This window comes from Aspergillus japonicus (genome assembly GCF_003184785.1).
Source record: "Aspergillus japonicus CBS 114.51 unplaced genomic scaffold BO86scaffold_39, whole genome shotgun sequence".
In the NCBI taxonomy this organism is placed as follows: domain Eukaryota; kingdom Fungi; phylum Ascomycota; class Eurotiomycetes; order Eurotiales; family Aspergillaceae; genus Aspergillus; species Aspergillus japonicus.
In genome coordinates, this window is record NW_020291676.1 from 153909 (window position 1) to 165910 (window position 12002).

At 54.0% G+C, this 12002-nt stretch overlaps 4 protein-coding genes across 4 annotated transcripts; 2 read left to right on the top strand and 2 right to left on the bottom strand.

Annotated features, from left to right (window-relative positions):
- Nucleotides 1–1211: 1211 nt before the first annotated feature.
- Nucleotides 1212–3235, top strand: BO86DRAFT_342336 (glycoside hydrolase family 28 protein; the record flags this gene model as incomplete). Its single annotated transcript, XM_025669112.1, has 4 exons — nt 1212–1857; nt 1912–2229; nt 2284–2429; nt 2500–3235. Exons 1-4 carry the CDS (start codon nt 1585–1587, stop codon nt 3233–3235), a joined length of 1473 nt encoding a protein of 490 aa, XP_025525904.1. The 5' UTR covers nt 1212–1584.
- A 492-nt stretch (nt 3236–3727) lies between these two features.
- BO86DRAFT_135837 (putative amino acid transporter) lies at nt 3728–5750 on the bottom strand. The gene has a single exon (XM_025666141.1). The coding sequence runs from the start codon at nt 5616–5618 to the stop codon at nt 3876–3878; it is 1743 nt and encodes a 580-aa protein (XP_025525905.1). The 5' UTR covers nt 5619–5750; the 3' UTR covers nt 3728–3875.
- A 186-nt stretch (nt 5751–5936) lies between these two features.
- BO86DRAFT_135846 (uncharacterized protein) lies at nt 5937–7869 on the bottom strand. Its single transcript, XM_025666142.1, has one exon. The coding sequence runs from the start codon at nt 7600–7602 to the stop codon at nt 6352–6354; it is 1251 nt and encodes a 416-aa protein (XP_025525906.1). The 5' UTR covers nt 7603–7869; the 3' UTR covers nt 5937–6351.
- Nucleotides 7870–10637: 2768 nt separating this feature from the next.
- BO86DRAFT_434171 (uncharacterized protein) lies at nt 10638–11726 on the top strand (the record flags this gene model as incomplete). Its single annotated transcript, XM_025675885.1, has 3 exons — nt 10638–10703; nt 10761–11089; nt 11194–11726. Exons 1-3 carry the CDS (start codon nt 10684–10686, stop codon nt 11724–11726), a joined length of 882 nt encoding a protein of 293 aa, XP_025525907.1. The 5' UTR covers nt 10638–10683.
- Between the last annotated feature and the right edge of the window lie 276 nt (nt 11727–12002).

Sequence of the window (12002 nt, forward strand, 5' to 3'; positions counted from 1 at the left end):
GATGCGACTGCTTTGAGGCTTCGTTTCTTCTGTCATGCTGAATAGCTGTGTCTACCTCCTGCAAGCGGCATGATGCAAGTTTGCTAACCCCGCGAACAGAGAGGTATCCTATCAGGCAATCACGTAGGCGAGAGAGTTGCACAAAGCGACAGGGATCATGCTATTCGCCTCCTCGACTATCCAGGAGTGCCAGGTGATGCCGTGTCAAAGGTGGAGGTGCACCTGACACTGTGAGCCCTAACGGACATAGCTGAGAAAGGGCAATCTCTTCTAATATTCTCGCATCCTCCTCTCATGGTAGACACGTGCAAAAGACAGCTGTGAACCCCAGCCATAGTCCTGAGGAAGTTCATTTACCCATAATCAGAACTCACAGACAACCAGGGGCCAGACCCGTAGGTTGGCGCTCTACATAACTGTCGTCGGTATCGAGGAGGGCCGCCCCCCGACCTCCGACTGGGGCGCGTTCCATCCCATCCCATTCCCGAGATAAAAGTGTCGGACCCCACTTAGTGCCAACACAGCCACACAGCAGACCATGATGCTTAATCTCCTCGGGGGAAGAGAAGGGTTCGTGGCCCAATGGGACTCAACTGCCGAAGGAAGAGTCGAAATGAATCTGGGGATGGGATGGAATGGGGGGCGATGTGCAGGCGCCGTTGCCAAGGGTCAGTCGCGCTCAGGTTCGTATCACAGTGTCGGATATATTAATATCACCCAACCGGCACAGATAGTCCACTGCAATCTGGAATGACCTGTTCCCATGGGGCAATGGGCAAAATCGGTTGCTCCTCGGCTAAATAGTCCACAGCGCGCACCGTACCCTTGTTAATGCCGAAGTTTTCGCACTGAGGTCCGGATTGGTTACGTAGAACTTAGAAGGGTGAGTTGAGGGTTTTGCAGGAGAAGAGCTCGACTCCGGTGGAGTCAGTGGCTCGAGCTTGTGAGTCTGGTTTCTGATGATTGATGCACAGTATCTACTGGTCAACTGACTCGTGGACTGGAGGATGACGCGGCGGAATCTTGGCTCCACCGGGCATTTCAACGACCCCTGCAGAAGCAGTAATCTAATAAACACCAAGCGAACATCAAGATGAAACCACACCAGGGGTTTTGCAGCAGCGAGGACTTCGTCTCGAGCTCGGCTAATGCCGACCGTACCAATGAAAATTGTGCCCTGACTGGATCCTCCCCACCCCCCTCCCCCCACCCACCTCCATCAGCGCCCGTGCATACTCCGTCAACCATGCATACAACCTCATCCCACACTCGCACTCACTCACACGCACCTCCTCCCCTGCCAAGTGCCAACCATAGCTTCAACAACTTGGCTAACGCTTGTTGTCGAGTTTCTCCATCTTCCCCCTTGGCACGGAGAATCCTGAAACCACCAGTCGGTCCTCAACACGACCAGCGCTAAGCTATCCGTATTTCCCGGCTGTCATGCTGCTTGCTCACGATGATACTTAAGATGCGCTGGGGACGACCCTCCCTCTGCTGTCATCACCAACCCAGTCCTTCTTTTCTTTCTTTTCGTTGACCTGTACTTTTCACTCTTTCCCGTCGTTCTTTCATTCTTTTACCATGCAGCAGCGCAGTGCGCTCCTTTTGGCCTTGGCCGCGCCTCTGGCGCTGGCCTGCGAGAGCCCCAAAAACCACGCTTGTGCCTCCATCTACTCTGTTTCCTCCGTGGCTGCAGCCAGCTTCTGCGCCACCTTCACTGCCAGCGCGGTGAGCGAGACGACCGGCGTGCCGGACGCCTTCCTGTCGGCCTGCGACTACAAGACCAAGCACCTGTCCAGCGCCTGCAGCTGTCTGGGGCCTGCCACCGGGGCTGCCGCGGCCGCCACCAGTGTGGTACGATGATTCCAGTCCCCGACCGCTGTGACAGCATCACCTAACCCCCAGCAGAGCACCGCAGCCCCCGTCGTCGCGACCTCCACCACCGCCGCCGCAGCCTCCACCTTCCAGACCTCCTCGAAGGTGGCCTCGACCAGCCAAACAGCGTCCACGACGCTGGCGCCCGTCACCACCGAGATCGCGGTGGCGGCCACCTCGGCCGTGGGCAACGGCGGCACGACCTGCACGGTGACCGAGTACGCGTCGATCTCGTCGGCGGTGGCCTCGTGCTCCAACATCCTGCTGTCGGGCGTCAGCGCCCCGGCGTCCAGCACGATCGACCTGACCGGGCTGCAGACGGGGGCGGCTGTGATCTTCGCCGGTGAAACCGTACGCTGCCCTGCCCTCCCCTTTTTCCAATCGTAACCAGACTAACGCCTCCAGACCTTCGGCGACACCTACGACAGCGACTTCGACCCCATCGTAATCTCCGGCACGGACCTGACCATCACCGGTGCAGAGGGCCACGTCATCGACGGCAACGGCCAGGCCTACTGGGACGGCGAGGGTTCCAACGGCGGACAGGACAAGTACGCCCCCCCTGCCCCTTTAACCCCAACCCTCCCCCCCCCATCAACCAGTACTAACCTCCGCCAAAAGACCGGACCACTTCATCGTCCTCAAGAAAATCTACAACAGCACGATCAGCAACCTGTACATCCAGAACTGGCCGGTACACTGCTTCGACGTCGAATCCAGCGAAGGCCTAACCCTGACGGGCATCACGCTCAACAACACCGCGGGCGACTCGCCCAACAGCCTGAGCGGCGACGACCCGGCCGCGCACAACAGCGACGGCTTCGACATCAAATCCTCGACGGACCTGACGCTGAGCAACAGCTGGGTGCACAACCAAGACGACTGCGTGGCCATCACCTCGGGCACGAACATCGTCGTCGACAACCTGTATTGTTATGGCGGCCACGGGCTGAGCATCGGCTCCATCGGCGGCAAGTCCGACAACACCGTCGACGGCGTGACTTTCAGCAACTCGCAGGTCGTCAACTCGGAGAACGGGTGCCGCATCAAGACCAACTCCGGCGAGACCGGCGAGGTGTACAACATCCGCTACGAGAATATCACACTCTCCGGCATCTCGGACTACGGCATCGATGTCCAGCAGGATTATCTGAATGGCGGGCCGACTGGCGAGCCGACGAATGGGGTGGCCATCGAGAATGTCACGTTCGTCGATGTCACGGGCACGATGAGCGATGGTAAGGATTATTATATCCTGTGCGGCGATGGGAGCTGTGAGAATTTTACGTTCGAGGGCGTCAGTATTACCGGCGGGAGTGGGGATAGTTGCAATTATCCGGATAGTGGGTGTCCTTAGGGGGTGGAATTTGGGGGGAAAGGTGGTGGTGGTCAGGGGGCGAGGTGATGGGTGGACGGGGGTTGACGTGGTTTGTAACTATGCTATTCTATACTATACTATATCGATACAGAGCTGTGGATCGGCATTTCGTTCTGAAGTGGAGATGGGAGGGAGGGTATGGCTGTAAATGGGTTACTATATCATGCAGTCGTCTACCCCATTGCCGGTTAGCCACTGTGGACAGTCGTATCCTAGATGCTCCAGACTTCAGACTCAGGCTAAACTCTACCTACGCATCATCGAATGCATTGAACTATGAAGCAAGACACCACCCCCACCTATTTATCGATGAGTTTCTGTAGACCGGTCGCCCGGTCCACCTCGTACACGTCTATCCTGTATCACATTAGTGCAACGCAACCGCAAACACCCTAAATCATTAGCATGCAACCACCCTCCCACCCCCCAGCAACATGCACTCGCACAAATACATGGCATAAACTCATAATGCATCACAGCAACCCCTCCACACATGCTGGTCGTCCTCCACTCAAACAATGGCATAAAGCAATACATGCGACCACCAGAAATGCCCAATGCTGGCCACCACACCGAATGCACCACTGAATGCACCACCGAATGCACAACCAAGCAAAAGCTAAGAACTCCCCACCCAGACTGACACCGTCGCAGATGTCGTGTAGATCATGAATCCAAAGCCTAGCACCACCATCGCAATGTCGCCGCGCTTGGCCCACGGCGACTGCGCCACCCCCTTGTAGTGCAGATACGCCGGGTAGATGTATACCAGCGGCACGCAGGCGAACGAGCCAATCAGCGAGACAAACTTGTCCAGGTCCCCAGCGCCCACGGCGGACAACACCCCGCAGCCCAGCACGGCTATTGTCCGGAACACGTTCTTCTTCCACTTGATCATCGGGTCCCGCTTGCCCGATCCCTGGCCAAACAGCTTGCCCTCCAGGATGCGCACGGCGGGGAACAGCTGAATCGGCGTGCTGATGAGGATGGCCAGCGAGTAGATCAGCTGCAGCGCGTTGACGAACCGGTCGCCCTGCGGGAAGTTGCTGATGATCTCCGTCTTGGTGTCCGCGCCGAAGGTGGCGTACGAGAGCGCCCCGACCGCCGTGAAGAGGACGGTGGTGATCCCCATGACCAGGTAGAGGAGGCGGTCGAAGTGCTCGGGGTGTTTCATGGACGACTGGATCGGGAGGATCAGCCCGATGCCCTCGAAGGTGAAGATGCACGACCCGATGGTCAGGGTGAACGACTGCCGGTTGAACAGCTCCACCGTCGACGCCAGCCCGTGTGAGGCCAGGCTCGCGATGTCGTAGCAGTAGATGTAGCTGAGTCCCATCAGGATGAACACGTCCGCCAGTAGTGCCACGGGCCCCAGCTTGGAGATGTTCCGGATCAACGCCATCGGGACCAACACCACCAGCTGCAGCCCGATCAGAGCCCCCGTGGTCAGCGCCTCGGGCGGCGCGGAGCTCACCGCTGTTATGAAGGAGTGGACATTCTCCGCCGTGAAGATGATGCACGCGCACACGAACCCGAACTGCGAGATGGCGATCGACGACAGGATCAGCGACCGTGCGCGCGGGCCGGCGATGTGTTCTCCAATGTCACCGTAGCCTCCGCCGTACCGTCTGCGACATTCCAACAACAGATGAAAGCACAGGGTGCTGATCAGCGATACTGTGACGAGCGTGATGGATGAGAACAGGATCCCTCCGTTGCGGAAGGCCTTGGGGAGGAAGATGATGCCCGTGCCCACGAAGGCCTTGAGCAGCGTGAAGAAGGTCTTCACGTTGGACGCATCCCCGGGTCGACTGACGCGGGCGCTCTTCCTACGACGCAGCAACGGGCTCCGCTCGTGGGCCTCCCGTTCTTCTTCCTCCGCGATCGCCGATTCCTCCTCATCTGTATCAACCAAGTCCTCGCCCGCGAAGTTGCCGTAGTTGTCCAAGAAGTCGAGGAAGGAGGCCGTCACGCCACGTCCATCCAGCCGACCGTACTTGTTCTGCAGGAAGTGCCGTCGGAAGCTGCCCGGTTCGAGCGCAGCGACGCTCTCCTCGACGGCATCGTCGTTCTGGCGGGGAAGGTGGGAGAAGGTCAGGGCTCGTTTGTCGAGGCGGGCCTGCTTGGAACGGGCGTCGATGCGATACAGGTCCCGGTGGATATCGCCGCCTTGGAGTCTCAAGGAAGACTGAGGCTCGGGGCCGGACTCGCCGGAGTTGTGCTCGTCGGGGGCATCGGGAGGGGCGAGTTCCTCCTGCAACGAAGCGGTGAACTGTGGGTCGAGGTGTTGGGACAGGATGTTCGCCTCCCTGGGATCAGGGTCGACGGTATCCCGGAAGGATGAGCTCGTAAAGTCTGCCATTGTCAGTGGAATGAAAAGGGAGTGCAAAGAGCAAGCATTGTTGGACGAAGAGAAAGTCCAAAAGAGTCGAGGGCGAAGGGTCGCAGCAGGCGCAGCCCCATCATGTAATGGTGATGACGCTGTTGATGGGGCCCATTGCGAACTGAGGGAGGAGAAAGCCACGGGATGCCGTTGGGATGTGTTGATTGGTCAGGGACTCCCCCCGTCGTGGATACACGTGACCTTAAGGTTCTCCGGTGGCGGCTGACTCAACCGACACCTGCCGTCTCAGGCATCCGTCCCGTCTCTTTGTTTCGGTGGTTCCCCTGCATGAAGCATCAAGCCACCGTCCAACACACACTGAGCTTCGAAACTAATAGATGATCTTTACTTGGTTACATATCTCTACGGAGACTGCTAGACCTCTACTTTTACAATAGAGCTGGTGATACATCATGGTGTTGTTTCAGATGAATTCATCCACTATCCACCTCCTCAACACATGTTGACATATGCTAACGAGTCAATACATTAACCTCAGCTAAGAAGACCACAACACTCCAATAGCTTTTAGTACATGGTTCCGTACTAAAAAAGAAAGAACCGACTTGTTTTGTGTTTGTAACACAAGCAAAAGTGACATAACCAGATCCAAAATGGATACCTCCCTTCCCTCGCAGCATCCAACAGCAGAACATCAGTTCAATCATTCTCAATCATTTTCCAACAGACAAAGCTTTGTGATAGTTCAGTCTCAGGGGCAATGGCCCGGGCCGGTGACACCATTGTTATAATTGTCCAGCGTAGTGGCCCAGCCATTCACTTGGCTTTTTTGCGCATTGGTGAGGCTACCGCTGGTGGTCCAGTCTGCGCTATTTTTAGTGGCGAGGAAAGCGTCCGCAGCCTGGATGGTACTTGCAACAGCGGAGCCGTCCGCACCGCTTTTGATGTTGAGCTTCGCGGCAAGCAACTGCGCATACAGCTTGTCAATGCCGTTGCTAGCGGTGGGGATACCCTCGATGGTGACGGCTTGAGCTGCGCTCTCCACCTTGACGCTCTTCGACCCGCCTTCTGTGCCGAGCCAGATCGGTAGTAGCTGCGGGGTGATGGCCTCGATATGATTCTTCCAGTACCCGATCGTCCGCGTGCAGCCGCCGCCGCCGCCCCCGCCGCTGCACTTGACCGTCACCGTTGCCTGATCACTGGGCCCGGGCGACCCGTCGTCGTAGGTGATGGAGGCGGTGTTGGGATTATCTCCCTCGTTAGCACATGTGAATGTGCGGGTGTAGGGCTTTGTCCCGTCATCGGAAAACTGCCCTAGCGAGCCCTGAAGGGTGTCGGAGACCGTTACGGAGTTGTGCACGAGCGTCTCAGTCGCTGGAATCGTTGTGGTGGCGGACTCGTTCGGCCCAAACGGTTCTCCTAAGTGCCCGGAGTGATTGGTAATCGTCGTGTCGGCTGTCACCTTATAGGTGCCGCTGTTGGCGTTCGGGATGTCGATGCTATAGGGGTAGCAGTAGGTCTCCCCGGCAGCCAGGACCGGCTTAGCCGACACATCCAGCTGCGGACTCAGTATGACCGTAGAAGACGGCGGCTGCGTCACCTTAAGGGTTGACTGGAGGTTCTCAGTTGCAACACTGCCACCGTTATGGATGCAGACCTGCCCGTCGATCCAGGTGCGGACAGTCCCGTCGTCCTTGGTCAGCACCACCGTGTAGTCCACGGTCCCACTCTGACCTTGGACCAGATTGAGTACGGTTGGTTTAGCCGTCTTGTCGATTGTCCACGTGAAAGTTCGGGTTCGGTGCCCCTTGATTGTCATCGTCTCGCTGAGCGTTGTGCCCGACTGGCCGCCCCCCTGGCCGCCCGCGGCCTGGATTTCCTGCCTTTTGCTGAGCGCTATGTCCTCAGTCTCGGCAGGCGCCGGCAAGGCGGAGACCCCCCAAGCTACGACGAGTGCCAATACAAACACCCATCCGAGACGGAGCAGCGAGGGCGTTTTCATTTTGATATTGCCCCTTGAGTTGGAGTGCGATCGAACTTGTAAGCTTTGGTATTTCTGATTTCAAAAACAGATTGGATGCCTGGGCGACGAACTATGAATTGTCCTCGAGAATCAATTCTTAGGGTGGACATCGAACGGTTATTTATCACTTTTTAGACAGCGTTCAAGCCCAATCCAGGACGCTGGTTCTTTCCGAGATCAAGGAGCTATCACAAGAGTCTCGCGCATCATAGGAGAGAAGCTAGAAGGGCCGGTTGCTTTAGATTTCCTGGAACATGAGCCCGAGAGGTCATTTTTTCCGAGTGTGGCCATTGTTTGCCATCCGATCTATGAGTTTTGGTGGTACACTTTTGTGACTGAAGGCCCCTTCCTTTGTTGCAAATCGCGGTGGACGTATCACAAACAAAAGCCACCAAAAGGACTCAGGCGCGTTCACAAGCTCTCACCACGGAAAAGCGAAGTAAGTGGGAAAGTGGTAATGGAGGAGGGTAACGGGAATAATAGAGAAGACTACGAAGAGGAAGCGGAGGAGACCTCAGCTAGCACGTATGGACTTACTTACCACCGGTCGTCGAGACTCTCTGCCAACAAAGCCTAGTCTGGTCACACTTGGTCGTGCCGTGTTCCTTGATCGGGTATCTGAAGATAATAGGCCAGATGCAGAAATGTTGCCCCTATGACCTACACTCATGCTGCCTTGTGATAACGGGGACTATAGAACTCTTGGGACGGACACAACTGCGATAATCAGGATGCACGAATTAGAAGGGCTTAAAAGGCCCTAGTGGCCTATTCATTTGTGGTAACATAGCGGACGTCATCATTACTACTAAGGGGCGCATCCTTACAAGTCTGCGCATTCGGCCGAGCTATATAGTGATTAGTTTAAGCCCCCGGCCTCTTGCGAAAGCTTAAATCTTTATACGAGCTACTCGGCAACCATCCATCGGCTGAGTCCTGGTAATCTGCAGCGGGATCCCGGGTTCTAGTAGCACGATTACCGCGGTAGCGGCTAACTTGAAGCATGAATGAATGGGCCACCAAGAATTTTCCGCTTCACAATCATCATGTATTCAAGCGACCATGGATTCTGTCGATGGCTATGTCTAGCTCTCCACAAATAGACAAGCAATCGAAGCTTGATCTGCCAAACGCAGGCGCAGAGGGAAATATACGAATAAGACGCCTTTGATATGACTTAAAGTTTAAGCATAGACCAGAGGGCCTATATGAGGCTACCTCTGGTCCAATGCCTACTAGCTAAGGTATCCTATTTGTATGTCCAACATTCATTAGCGCAAATGCTAAGCGGTCGCGTAGGCAAATCAGAATAACTCAATAACCATGTATTATCGGCCACAATAGGAGTACCTATGTATTACTCGGTTGAACTAGCCGGATTCTGCAGCTTTGTGATCGACTCGGCTCCGAAGAAGCCTAATACAGCTAGGATGTAACTACGTAGCCGCAATCCTGGGTCGCTTATGCTAGTCCAACAGACCTGGTAATCCTCTAACTCTCGCGACCCGGTACCTGGTAGCGTACCCATTAATGCTATTTACCCAACCCATTAAGAACGACATTAGGTCCTGTAGGCTGATTCTGGGATTGTGGAGGCGGATTTTCAAGCTCTGTTATCGTTTCACTTCTGCGAGATTAGCTTTTGTCTGTTGTCGATATGTTGCGTAAGAGTTGTACTATACCGTTGACTCTCGAGCAAAAGGGTAGCAATCTCATACCTTGCGTGGTCTTCTTCTCTCTTCCGTATTGACTGTCGAACCGTGCACAGTGACAATGGTCTTTGAAACAGGCCGGAATCCCATAGCTATACCCTTGAGTTGTAATCTTCAGACGAATTGCTTGATCTCCTAATGGAGATCCATGGTCGTTGGAATATCCCATGGCTCTGCTGAAAATGGATCCCATCTCGAGGAACTGGGGTTAGGGGCTCACGGGTCCACGGGCAACAAAGGCGGTTCTCACGGAACTTTAGAGGATCGGGCTGTCTTCCTCAGCTGTATGATCAATGATGCCAAGGCTGCGCAGTGGTAATTATTACGCAGAAACCTGTTGTATAACTGGTGTAGTTCTGTCTAAGTTTAGCCAGTCATACTTTTTGTCTACACGAGGACACTTTCTCTTCAGGACAACGTGAAAACTGGGCAATCATATAATTCCAAAACTCTTCAATCTTCTAAAATCTTGAACAAATGATGATGATGATGATGTTTTTCACACGATGAAGCCCCAGAACTTCATCTCGACAAACTGATAAACTGAATTCTGGGTCTTTTCACTCCATAGTTGACGAGATATGCCGTAAAGCAAGTCCACAATCGTCTCCAGTAATTCATAAAAAGGTTTGTCACTAGCCCCGCAGTCGAGCCTTTGATGTGTATGCTCTGGCAAGAGGATCACAGATGTGGTACATTCAAGGAGAAAAGGCGATAATGCACTGGTCATGCATCCTAGCCATCCATTTACCTGGCCGCTCAACCCGGCGCTTAACGCATCTTTAGACATTTCGCTTTTCTCAACCAATCAATTATTCTAGAAATATCATATGCATACGAGATACACACACCTTTCGCTTTCTTTCTTTGCTTCTTCTTTCTCCTTTGTTCTTTCTCTCATTTCTTTCGACTCAGAAATGGTAACTAATTACGAACCAGCCTTCATGCCAAACTAAACCCGCCACATACTAGGTATTCACTTGGTCTCTTGACCAAGGCACTGCTTCGTAGTATGACTGACCACGCTTCCTGACGGGAGACTACACAATATCCTGTCCTCTAAAATCCTTAATCTTGTAGGAGACCAAAAATCCTCCTGTTTTCTCGTCCAATAGACGGACATGGATTAGTGACGCCTATGTTGGCTTTCTGTTCTCGGCTACTTGCTCTCCAGAGCCTCGTGGCCAGCTTACACCCCTGCATCTCAAGAGTGACGTGGCAACTAGGCGACTCTCAACAAAATGATCTGGGACTTGCATAGCCAGTTGGACTAACCTTCAACCCCCTCGACCGATTCCCTTCCTTCTACTCTCCAACAGTCATCTTAGTGTCATTATGGAATCTCGAGATGGACACCGAATTCGGCGAGTGAGTACAGGATGGTGATAGTTCTGGATTCAATTACAACCCGCTTACGAGAAGCAGAATCATCTCATCCCCGCTCTTTACCTTCATCGTTGGCAAAGCAAAGAAAGAAATCACGGTGCATTCCGAGGCCCTGGCCAGCCTGTCCCCCACCCTGGACAAACTGATCAATGGCGAGATGATTGAGGCCAAAACTCGTCGGGTTGACTGGTCGGAGGTAACCGAGGAAGCCACGTTCCTGCGACTGTGCGAATATGCTTATGTGCGCAACTACACTCCGCCGTCGTGCGCGGAGAGAGAGATAGTCCCGTCACGCATGTCAGTATCGCGGTTGCCCGAACAGCCGGCAGAGCCGGAACCTCTAGCTGAATCTCCAGATCCCGGTGATGGTGTGTGGCTGGTTCTCCCCGATTCATTTAAGATGAAACGGCCAGCAGGCTGGAAAGTAAATAGCGGATCGGAACAGAATCTAATCCTCCCCGGAGGGCTTCAGCGGGTGTCGTCGACCCGGTGGTCGCGGTGAAAGCAGCGGAACCCTCGGATTCTTTTAACAATCACGTTCTCCCGCGCTCGAAAAAGAAAAGATTCTTAAACATGCGTCACCGGGTCGGGTTCGAGAAACTCGTGGAGCAGCACTGGCACGACGAGGTCGGGCGAGAAGCCAAATATGCTCCCCAAGGGAACTCACACCCTCGCGAAGACTTTACGACTGTCTTTCTTGAACATGCGGAACTCTATATCCTAGCGGACAGATACGGTATCTTCTTGCTCAAGGAGCTCGTCAGGCATAAACTGGCCACAACATTGACGAAGTTTACCTTGTGTCAACACAATGTTATCGACCTAGTCGAGCTGATCCGTGTGTTGTACCAAAGTACCTTGCCGAGTGACGCTATGAGGAATGTGCTCACGAGCTATGTTGTATCAGCGGTTGATCAGTTAGGGGCAAGCACTGATTTTCAAAGGTTATTAGCGGAGGGCGGAGATGTTGTTCTTGATTTCTGGCAGGCTTTGTGGGAAGGCTAAGAAAAGAGTGTCTTGTTCCTGCACATACATCTCTTTCATCATTTCTTCCTTCTTCTGGATAGACTGGCTTGGCCTTGAAACCATTGGTTTTCTATCTAGTATATTCGGGTCCATCTGAGCAGCAGAAACTAAATTGCCGAGTTTCTCTTGTTTGCTGTTACCTTGCACCCCAAACAAGTCACTACCCCGATGCTGCGCTGTGGATCGAAACAAAGGATAAATTGATTCTTGATGTGGAACTCCTTGGGAACACAAGCTGTCTTCTGTGTCAAGAGT